Source organism: Nerophis lumbriciformis, linkage group LG06, assembly GCF_033978685.3.
Source record: "Nerophis lumbriciformis linkage group LG06, RoL_Nlum_v2.1, whole genome shotgun sequence".
Classification (NCBI taxonomy): Eukaryota; Metazoa; Chordata; class Actinopteri; order Syngnathiformes; family Syngnathidae; genus Nerophis; species Nerophis lumbriciformis.
The window spans coordinates 9634893-9647460 of record NC_084553.2 but is presented as its reverse complement, the minus strand read 5'-3'; the positions used below and the strand labels follow the sequence as shown (position 1 = coordinate 9647460).

Here is a 12568-nt window from a genome sequence, read left to right as displayed (position 1 = left end):
AAATTATCGGTATCGGTTTCAAGAAGTACAATTAATGATTCTTTAAAACGCCGCTGTACGGAGCGGTACATATCCGGTAAAACACGGACGTAGGGCATACTTGCCGACCCTCCCAATTTTCCCGGGAGACTCACGAATTTCTCCCGATTTCCACTCAGACAACAATATTGGGGGCGTGCCTTAAAAACACTGCCTTTAGCGTCTGCTTTTCCTTCTTACAAACAGCGTGCCGGCCCAGTCACATAATATATGCGGCTTTTACACACACATAAGTGAATGCAACGCATACCTGATCAATAGCCATACAGGTCACTCTGAGGGTGGCCGTATAAACAACTTTAACACTGTTACAAATATGCGCCAAACTGTGAACCCACATCAAACAAGAACGACAAACACATTTCGGGAGAACATCCGCACCGCACCGCAACACAACATAAACACAACAGAACAAATACCCAGAAACCCTTGCAGCACGCTACAATATACACCCCCGCTACCACCAAACGGGGTACATATTCCGTACAATTGACCACTAAATGGTAACACCCGAATAAGTTTTTCCAACTTGTTTAAGTCGGGGTCCACGTTAATCAATTAATGGTAAAGTTACATTGTTTAATGCATCCAGCGGGGCATCACAACAAAATTAGGCATAATAATGTGTTAATTCCGCGACTGTATATATCGGTTGATATCGGAATCGGTAATTAAGAGTTGGACAACATCGGCAAAAAAGCCATTATTGGACATCTCTAGACAAGACGAGACGAGACAAAGCAGGAAAGATAAGAAAGTGGAATGTTTGCCATTGATGAGAGGCAGATAGAAAAGTGTTGGCCATGTTTACCTTTTGTAAATGCCTTGACTAAAATAACAGAAAAGACCAAGCTTGTGTGTTTATTCAAGGACATTTAGATGTCAAGCGGCTGCGGGACTCTTTATAATCCCGTGTTTTTGTTGATATCAGACAGTGGTCTGATATCAACATAGGTTTGGGGCTCTGTTTAACTTTTTGTCCTGCTGTGTTATACAATTCACTTTTTTGATAAGCAAGGTCAAAAAGGGCTACATTTTCATTTCTACTTTCTCATGTACTCAACATTATTATTAAAGTAAAAAAATCACGTTATAGAAGTAAAGTTTTGACATTCAGGTGATAACAGCCTCCCTCCAACTATCTCCTGCTTCCAATGAGCAAATCTGACCAATCGATGACTAACCCAATAGGACATTAGCGACGTAATTTTTCCGCCGATTCCCGACATAACGCGTCTTCCATCATGTCGGCCACATCTTACACCGAGCATGAAACAATGTCATCAGTCGCCGCCTCCTCTTTCAGTCCAGGAAGGATTTTTTCCCCCCCCTTGAGTAAAAATCTTCACAAACTCCTCACAAATCCACGCGCTCGATGAAAGCGTGTCATCTTTTCCCAGTATTGATCAAAGTTCAAAGACACACACACACACCACACAAACACACACACACACACGCACAAAGCGGCGCAGTGAAGTTTTCCATTACCAAAGCACCGCTGTACACACACCGTGTCGCTTTTGTCCCGGCTTATCTGAGGTCACTTCCCTCGGTAGAGCCTGACATTATTCTACAAAAGCAACGTCTGCGAGACCGCCGAACCTCCGCTCTTGCAAGATTGGAACACAAAAAGGTTTGTTTGGACACAGTATTGGGTACACCTGCGCAAGGATACATTCAAAGTACAAACCCCGTTTCCATATGAGTTGGGAAATTGTGTTAGATGTAAATATAAACGGAATACAATGATTTGCAAACCATTTCCAACCCATATTCAGTTGAATATGCTACAAAGACAACATATTTGATGTTCAAACTGATAAACATTTTTTTTTTGCAAATAATCATTAACTTTAGAATTTGATGCCTGCAACATGTTTCAAAAAAGCTGGCAAAAGTGGCAAAAAAAGACTGAGAAATTTGAGGAATGCTCATCAAAAACGTATTTGGAACAGGCAAACAAGCAAATTGGGAACAGGTGGGTGCCATGATTGGGTATAAAAGCAGATTCCATGAAATGCTCAGTCATTCACAAACAAGGATGGGGCGAGGGTCACCACTTTGTCAACAAATGCGTGAGCAAATTGTTGAACAGTTTAAGAAAAAACTTTCTCAACCAGCTATTGCAAGGAATTTAGGGAATTCACCATCCACGGTCCGTAATATCATCAAAGGGTTCAGAGAATCTGGAAAAATCGCTACACGTAAGCAGCTAAGCCCGTGACCTTCGATCCCTCAGGCTGTACTGCATCAACAAGCGACATCAGTGTGTAAAGGATATCACCACATGAGCTCAGTGTCATGACTTGGTCTTGGGTGTGTGCTTTTCCGGGATGCAACGGAAAGTTGGCTCGGGCGAGACGGGAATGAAGGTACATGATTTATTTATTATTATCAAAAAAAAGGAATAAACGAAAGCGCGCACAGTGGCGGAGAATAAACTATGAAACCAAAAGACTATAGCAAAAAAGTACAAATGAAAAGCACGCACAGTGGCGGAGAACAAACTATGAAAAACAAAAAGACTATAAACATGGAACAAAAACTTACTTTGACAAGGGACATGAAGCAGGATCTTAGAGGATGAAGAGAGTACATAAGCATAAATGTGGAGAGGTCGTCAGAACGACGAACTGAAAAGAATGAACTTAAATACTATGGACATGATTAACGAAAACAGGTGCGTGACTCAAAACGTGAAACAGGTGCGTGACGTGACAGGTGAAAACTAATGGTTGCTATGGTGACAAACAAGAGTGCACAATGAGCCCAAACGTGGAACAGGTGAAACTAATGGGGTAATCATGGAAACAAGACAGGGGAGTGAAAAGACAGAAACTAAAGAGTCCTATAACTAAACAAAACATGACTTAAAACAAAAAATTATTACACAGACAAGACACTCAGGAACATTTCAGAAACCCACTGTCAATAACTACAGTTGGTCGCTACATCTGTAAGTGCAAGTTAAAACTCTCCTATGCAAGGCAAAAACCGTTTATCAACAACACCCAGAAACGCCGTGGGCTTCGCTCATCTAAGATGGACTGATACAAAGTGGAAAAGTGTTCTGTGGTCTGACGAGTCCACATTTCAAATTGTTTTTGGAAACTGTAGACGTCGTGTCCTCCGGACCAAAGAGGAAAAGAACCATCCGGATTGTTATAGGCGCAAAGTTGAAAAGCCAGCATGTGTGATGGTATGGGGGTGTATTAGTGCCCAAGACATGGGTAACTTACACATCTGTGAAGGCGCCATTAATGCTGAAAGGTACATACAGGTTTTGGAGCAACATATGTTGCCATCCAAGCAACGTTACCATGGACGCCCCTGCTTATTTCAGCAAGACAATGCCAAGCCACATGTTACATCAACGTGGCTTCATAGTAAAAGAGTACGGGTACTAGACTGTCCTGCCTGTAGTCCAGACCTGTCTCCCATTGAAAATGTGTGGCGCATTATGAAGCCTAAAATACCACAACGGAGACCCCCGGACTGTTGAACAACTTAAGCTGTACATCAAGCAAGAATGGGAAAGAATTCCACCTGAGAAGCTTAAAAAATGTGTCTCCTCAGTTCCCAAACGTTTACTGAGTGTTGTTAAAAGGAAAGGCCATGTAACACAGTGGTGAACATGCCCTTTCCCAACTACTTTGGCACATGTTGCAGCCATGAAATTCTAAGTTAATTATTATTTGCATATTTTGAACATCAAATATCTTGTCTTTGTAGCATATTCAACTGAATATGGGTTGAAAAGGATTTGCAAATCATTGTATTCCGTTTATATTTACATCTAACACAATTTCCCAACTCATATGGAAACGGGGTTTGTATGTTTTCGTTGAAAATCCTGTGCTTTTTTTAGGTCAAAGTTACAAGAAACAGTAAAAAATGATAGAAAATACATAAAATCACAAGTTCTAATATTAAGACAAATAACTCAAAACGTTGCAACTTTTGTGTCACAAAAGAACCGACCTGAGGAACTTGTTGAGGTCTCCGTGCTTCATGTACTCAAAGACCATGATGAGGGGGTCGCCGTCCACGCACACGCCGTAGAACTTGACGATGTGGTCGTGCTGCAGGTTGGTCAGCAGCTCCGCCTCCCTCTGGAAGTCCTTCCTGGCTGACAGGTTGGGGTCTTTCAGCGTCTGTGGGACAACAGTTGGGGAGAGTGGAGATGTTATCCTCTCTTTCACCTTGCTATAATCCTGCCATGGAGGGGGAACGTGACCTATGGCTGGTCTGTATCGATAATAGACCTGAAAGTGAAACCTTGTTTGAACTGTCTGTAGAAAGTAGTTAATGTGGATAATCATAAAAGTTTCATGGAAAGTACACCTATTAAGATTATTATCGTCTTCCTTCAGAATATTGCAGCTATAAATTATCTTTTCCCTCCGTTATCAACCTCGTCAATTGCCAAACTTGCCCCTGATGAAATTGTCTTCATCTAAAAATGGTAGAGAAAAGATCACATCTCGCCGTTATTCTCCTTGTTTTCGCAGCTCGTTATACTTTTTACACGGCGTTTGGTCCCTGGGAATTAATCTGAGCAAGATGTTGTCTTTGCATTAAAGTGTCATTACAGCATACTTGCCAACCTTGAGACCTCCGATTTCGGGAGGTGGGGGGTGGGGGGCGTGGTCGGGGATGGGGCGGGGGCGTGGTTAAGATATATATCTATAAGAAATACTTGACTTTCAGTGAATTCTAGCAATATATATCTTTTATTACATATATATATATATATATATATATATATATATATATATATATATATATATATAAATAAAATAAATACTTGAATTTTAGTGTTCATTTATTTACACATATACACACACATAACACTCATCTACTCATTGTTGAGTTAAGGGTTGAATTGTCCATCCTTGTTCTATTCTCTGTCACTATTTCAGAACACACACATTATACAAATATACATTATAAAATCAATAAGAAAACGGGAGCTCTAATTTGGGAGTCTGAATTAGGATCAGAAGTTCCTATATAAACATTGCGCACTCACGTCGCCTTTTTGTATTGATTACTGCAGCTGTGCACTGGATTCATTCACAAATACAAACTACAACTCACAAACACTTTAGAGTTAGGCTCCACCATCAGAATGTGTACTTAAACTTATAAAGATCACATGGATATTATTCAGTGAGTTGATTCACCAAAACTAACCTGTTATACAGGAGGAAAAAGCACACAGGACGTTTCAATTGTTCACAGACTGGTCGCGCTCATCAGAATGACAAGACACTTCCGGTCTGCAGGTGATAGCATTCAATTGGGAAGAAACGCCCTACTGCCCCCTACTGACCAATGTGAATACTTATAAATGTGTAATGACAGCTCCAAAAACGAATTCAAACCACAAAATAAAATAAATAAATCAACACAAAAATGTGACACATTATGGGTGGGTCACATATGCATGTACAGTAGATGGCAGTATTGTCCTGTTTAAAAGTGTCACAACATTGCTGTTTACGGCAGACAAACTGCTTTACGGTAGGTAGACGAAAACTTGACTGCTGTTGTTGTGTGTTTTTACCGCGCTGGGAGGACGTTAATGAAACTGCCTAACAATAAACCCACATAAGAAACCAAGAACTCGCCCTCGATCATTAGCTGTTTATATTATGGGAAAGCGGACGTGTGAACAGGCTGTCAACACGTCACTCAGGTCCGCATGGAGCTGGAGGGGGCGTGGCCTCCAGCTCCGCATGATTTTCGGGAGAAAATTTTGTCCCGGGAGGTTTTCGGGAGAGGCGCTGCATTTCGGGAGTCTCCCGGAAAATCCGGGAGGGTTGGCAAGTATGCATTACAGGGCTGGCCGATAAAACGATATCAATAGCAATCGCGATAGACACTTAATCAATATTTTAAAAAATGTGTTTGATAAAATGTTAAATGTGGAAGTCGTGAAGCAAGGTTGGTTGCATGGACAAAGGCACTCGCTCTCTGGTAACCGAGCAACGCAGGAAGTGGGAGTGACACGCTAACAGCCAATCGGGTAACAGTATCGACTATCAACTTGTTGTCTGGCGGTTGATTCTTTGCATGGAGCGAGAAGAAATTGTAAAATCGAAGAAATTGTGGAAAAAAGAGGAAAAGTCACCTGGTCAGTATGGCAGTTTTGGGGCTTATTTGGGTAACCACTAGGCCACTGAGTAGGTGTCCGACCTGAGATCGGTAGGTTGTGAGTTCAAACCCCGGCCGAGTCATACCAAAGACTATAAAAATGGGAACCATTACTTCCCTGCTTGGCACTCAGCATCAAGGGTTGGAATTGGGGGTTAAATCACCAAAAATTATTCCCGGGCGCAGCCACCGCTGCTGCCCACTGCTCCCCTCACCTCCCAGGGGGTGATCAAGGGTGATGGGTCAAATGCAGTGAATAATTTCGCCACACCTAGTGTGTGTGTGTGTGTGACAATCATTGGTACTTTAACTTTAACTTGTGTTTCTTTGCATCTATTAAACCACAAAATTAATAATTATTATAATTGAATATTACAAGTATGTAAAAGTTCAACTCCTACCTTGTTTACTTCTGTGAGGACTTCTTTAAAGCTTTATAATCTATCAGAAACATCAAGCAGCTAAAAGTCAAACACGGATAAGTGTGGAGAGAGTGTTTTGCATTTTTCCAACCATGCCTTGCAATGGATTCAAATGGGTGTAATTTAAATTGTTTTATGGCGATGGGATGTTGTTGTTTTTTTATAATATCCACAAAGTCGAGTGAGCAGGTTGTGTTATGTGTGACCATGCGTGTTGACTTTTTCTGCTGGTTGAATAATTTTTTCCTGCACCATGACTAGGGAAGGTTGTTTGGATTGGGTCATATAAGTGGATGCTATACTTGTGATGTCAAGAAAGTACACATTGTGGTCACTGACCTGAGTTTCTTACGTTGTCCATCTAAATTAAACATGAAAACACCAAACACGGCCAGGTTGCTTTTTGAAATAGACCTTGTGCAGTCTTTCGCGGACCAAATCGAAGATGGGCGTGGTTCGGACACCCCTGATATAAAGTCAACTTGTTTTTCCACTCGACTGCACTTTTAACGCCCCTCTGCAACATTAATTTCTTGTAGAAGCGACCATCCCCGGAAAATGTTTGGCCACATTCTGCTTTTTGTGTTTTTGAGTTTTCCCTTCCAGCTCTTCTTGTTTCCCCACAGCTGGTCAGAACGCGACTGCACAGTCAAACAGAGGAAGCAGGCAAGCAAAAAAAACCAACTAATTTATTAATTTATATTGTGTTGTCAACTTTGTACTTTAAAAAATATATATATATATATATGTCATTGCCTGAAATAAATAACTAAATGAAACAAATGAAAAAATGTAATCCGCTGGTGTGAAATCCCCCCGATAGTTTCTTCGTCTTCGAGCAAAATTCATTTTTTTCCGCGAGGGCAGAGAGTAAAATAGCCCGCGCTCTCATTATTTAGCGGGAAGGGGGAGCGTCACATAATTGCAGTGTTTCCCACAGGACAGGCATCTATTTGTGGTGGTGTGGTCGGGGGGCGGGGGGTGACGGCCGCAGCAGCGATGACCAAGAAGAACGCGGAGTTGGAATATAAGTACAACACTTTATGTACATATTTAGCTCATTAAAATTACAGACAGGAAGGCGAGAAACACTTTATTTCAACAGACTCTGGCGCCGTACCTGTCGTCAAAACTCCAAAGACCGACTGCACAGTTGCGCTAACAAAATAAGAGTCTCAGAAAGCTGGCGTGCACAAGCTAGCAAGCTACGGAGTTTGCCGACAATGTATTTCTTGTAAAGTGTATACAAAGGAGTACAGAAGCTGGACAAATAAGATGCCAAAAACCAACCACTTTCATGTGGTATTGGACAGAAAGGAGGACTTTTTTTCTCCTCCATTCGAAAATGCGGACGTTATCAGCACCACTGTCTGATTCCTATCAATGCAAGTCATCACAATCAGGTAATACACCAACTTATATTCTTGTCTTCATGAAAGAAAGGAATCTATATGTGTTAAACATGCTTGTATTATTTTTAAACACCTTTAACTTGTTAACAATATTAACTATATGTGTTAAACATGCTTGTATTATCTTTAAACACCTTTAACTTGTTAACAATATTAACTATATGTGTTAAACATGCTTGTATTGTCATTAAACACTTTTAACTTGTTAACAATATTAACTATATGTATTAAACATACTTGTATTATCATTAAACACCTTTAATTTATTAACAATATGTGGTAAACATGCTTGTATTATCTTTAAACACCTTTAACTTATTAACAATATTAACTATATGTATTAAACATACTTGTATTATCATTAAACACCTTTAATTTATTAACAATATTAACTATATGTGTTAAACATGCTTGCATTATCATTAAACACCTTTAACTTGTTAACAAAAATATATATTTCATAAATAAGTAAATATAAATTATATATATGAATGAGGTAGATACCCACGACTTGATCAATTGAAAAGTAGCTCGCCTGCAGAAAAAGTGTGAGCACCCCTGAGTTACACCCATCTGAACAGGTCAGCCACCTGTTTAAAGCCCGATCACAGTTGAAATCTTGAAATGAAGGGCCTTTAATTGCCAAAACATTAACCTGGACAACATTTTAACAGCTGGTTGGCTCAGATTTTATTCTTTTCATTGCATTCACATGCTGCAGTGGACAGTGGACAATTTAGCTTCATTATTAATGCAATATCTGAAACACCGTCTCCACGTGTGTTTATTGACAACAGTGTTATAACCTGGACACGTTAGCTCGTCGGTATGGTAACACGTGACGTGACAACAGCGGTGGTGTTAATGAAGCAGCGTCAGGCTGCTCACCGTCAGTGAAACGCTCGGTGAAATCGCGGATTAACGTTAAATATATGACGAGCCGCGAGCGATGCAGCTATAACTTATCTACCTACAACCTATATTACCCTAGTATTTTGATCCGGTCGGTCCGTTCTTTTACTCCGCCGTCTTCTTCTTCTGGCCCACCAGGTGAATTAAGTGCTATTGGCGGAGTTACAATGAATAGTAGGCTACCGCCACCTACTGCACCGGAGTTGTAACTACAAGGTACATTCACAGACAGAGTCCCATTGCTTTTATGAGCGGTCGAGCGAGTCAAAAGCCGAAAAATCCATTTGTGGCGGACGTAATTCTTTCGTGGCGGGCCGCCACAAATAAATAAATGTGTGGGAAACACTGAATTGTGTATCCTTTTTTTAATCTCTGCGGCTTTTGCTTTGAAGCAGCGCTGCAGGTGCAATAATAGACGCGATTGAGCCTTGAGCCCCTTTTAAAAGGCCTCAACGCACCAAAGATGAAAAAAAAAAGACAACATGACAAGGAGGCAAAGGACCTTGAGATGGAAACATGTGCTGTGGTGACGCTGCAAACGCACGGCCCAGTAGGTAAAATGCCGATAAAATTCTATTACCAAATCAAAGTGCACTCTTAAGGAAATGTCTGGTCTGGGCACGCCTCCAAAACAATACCATCGAGTGCTACCATCATAAATTGAGGCGAAGCTCCATTCTGAGTATTTTTTCTTCCCTTTGTTGGCCATAAACGAGTCCTTTCAACCCGACCTCACATTGTGTCGGAAATGCGGAGACAACGAGCTAAATGTCGTATTTTCGTTTGTGCATCCTTCAAAGAACAACAGATTTTTCTTTCCGTCGAGGTCAAGGTGATTTTATTTTTTTTCCCCGTTCTCCACCCCCCCTCCCCGCCCCGGTCCGCCATCTTAATGGGGTTTGCTGAGTCGGCGTGGTGTAATGCCGTGTCACCCTGATTCACATTCGCGCTCGACGGGCTCGCTCTCGTCAACCGCGGGAGCTGCCAAGGACGATTTAACGTTGAGTACCGTGAAGTCATTGAGAGACGCCACGCTGGACAAATGGCTCTAAAAGCTTCTCAAATGAGTTATCACTCATGTCCGTGTCTTCTTTGTCAGGGGAGGGGAACAAGAATGACACGAGAGGCAAACAGCGATGCACCGAAAGTCTGCTCACGACGTATTAAAGTCGTCCCTTGCAACGTATTTGACATATATATAAATATATATATATATATATATATATATATATATATATATATATATATATAAATAACAGCTACCAACCATTCACGAAATCCAACACAACACTCCAATACGTGCACCATGACAGCAACCACCCACCCACCACCACGAAAAGAATACCTACCGGAATTAATAAAAGGCTATCGATGCTGTCATCTAGCAAAGCTGAATTTGACCAAGCAACCCCCCCGTACCAAAAAGCACTTGATGAAAGCGGATACAATTTCACCCTCACCTATGAACCCACGCCAGGAAACCAACCAAAAAAGAACAGAAAACGAAACAACATCATCTGGTACAACCCCCCATACAGCAAAAACGTCTCAACTATCATTGGCCACAAATTCCTCACTCTGATTGACAAACACTTCCCCAAAGGCAACACCCTAAGAAAAGTATTCAACAAGAACAACATTAAATTGAGCTACAGCTGTATGAACAATATACGACAAATCATCTCAAACCACAACAAAACAATTGCAAATGAGCCGTCGGCCACCGGACAGAGCGACTCCAAAACCAACAAAGGCTGCAACTGCCGCAAGAAACCTGATTGCCCTCTCAACGGGGGGTGCTTACAAACATCAGTTGTTTACCAATCTATGGTAACACGCAAGGACATTAACACATCCGACACATATGTAGGATTAACCGAGGGAGAGTTTAAAACCAGATGGAACAATCACAAGGCTTCTTTCAGGAACCAAAACCTGCGGAATACCACAGAACTCAGCAAACACATTTGGGACCACAAAGACAACATTGAACATTCAATAACATGGTAAATTCTTGCATCCAGCACACCTTACAATAGTGGTAATAAAAGATGCAACCTATGCCTGAAAGAGAAACTGTTTATTATATACCGTCCAGACCTGTCATCCCTCAACAAGCGCAGCGAAATTGTATCAGCATGCCGCCACAGACGGAAACACCTCCTAGGTAACACATGAGCCAATCACCACGCCCCTACGCCAGCCTGTACCTACCCACTCTGTGCCCTATATAAATCATGGTATGTGAATGCTTCCATTAAAATCTCCTGATGATTGAGGGAACCCCTCATGAAACAGGCCTGTAGAGATGAAGTAGTCTTGTGATTTTTTTTTTCCCCACACATACATATATTGCGCTCTACTACGGTATCGAGCACTATTTTTTGGATAACCTTATTAAGACATATATTTATATATATATATGTATGTGTGTGTGTGTGTGTGCGCGTGCATATATGTGTGCATATATACACTATATTGCCAAAAGTATTTGGCCACCCATCCAAATGATGACAATCAAGTGTCCTAATCACTTGGCCCGGCCACAGGTGTACAAGATCAAGCACTTAGGCATGGAGACTGTTTCTACAAACGTTTGTGAAAGAATGGGCCGCGCTGATGAATTAGAACGGAGACTGAGAGCCAGGCCTTCTCGATCAACATCAGTGTGTGACCTCACCAATGCGCTTTTGGAAGAATGGTGGAAAATTGCTATGAACACACTCCGCAACCTTGTGGACAGCCTTCCCAGAAGAGTTGAAGCTGTAATAGCTGCAAAAGGTGGAACCACATCATATTGAACCCTATTGGTTAGGAATGGGATGGCACTTCAAATTCATATGTGAGTCAAGGCAGGTGGCCAAATACTTTTGGCAATATAGTGTATATATATTATTACACATATATGTATATACACATATGTGCATACATATAAACATACTGTATATACATATGTGTGTGTGTGTGTGTGTGTGTGTGTGTGTGTGCATATACATGTGTATTTATACTCATATATGTATATTTATACACATATCTGTATATATAAATACATATGCACATACAGTAATGCGGACGCTGTATCGATCCGTTGTGGTGAAGAAGGAGCTGAGCCGGAAGGCAAAGCTCTCAATTTACCGGTCGATCTACGTTCCCATCCTCACCTATGGTCATGAGCTTTGGGTTATGACCGAAAGGACAAGATCACGGGTACAAGCGGCCGAAATGAGTTTCCTCCGCCGGGTGGCGGGGCTCTCCCTTAGAGATAGGGTGAGAAGCTCTGTCATCCGGGGGGAGCTCAAAGTAAAGCCGCTGCTCCTCCACATGGAGAGGAGCCAGATGAGGTGGTTCGGGCATCTGGTCAGGATGCCACCAGAACGCCTCCCTAGAAAGGTGTTTCGGGCACGTCCGACCGGTAGGAGGCCACGGGGAAGACCCAGGACACGTTGGGAAGACTATGTCTCCCGGCTGGCCTGGGAATCCCTCGGGAGGAGCTGGACGAAGTGGCTGGGGAGAGGGAAGTCTGGGCTTCCCTGCTTAGGCTGCTGCCCCCGCGACCCGACCTCGGATAAGCGGAAGAAGATGGATGGATGGATGAATGTACATACTGTATATATGTGTGTGTGT

At 41.9% G+C, this 12568-nt stretch overlaps 1 protein-coding gene across 3 annotated transcripts in view; it reads right to left on the bottom strand.

The window, feature by feature from the left end:
* The window catches only part of ntrk3b (neurotrophic tyrosine kinase, receptor, type 3b), a 656085-nt gene that overhangs the window by 90161 nt on the left and 553356 nt on the right, over nucleotides 1–12568 (bottom strand). For all 3 annotated transcript variants that reach the window (XM_061963693.1, XM_061963694.1, XM_061963695.1), the window contains one exon: nucleotides 4021–4193. In XM_061963693.1, the coding sequence (XP_061819677.1) occupies nucleotides 4021–4193 (173 nt within the window). The remainder of the gene's footprint in view (nucleotides 1–4020; nucleotides 4194–12568) is intronic.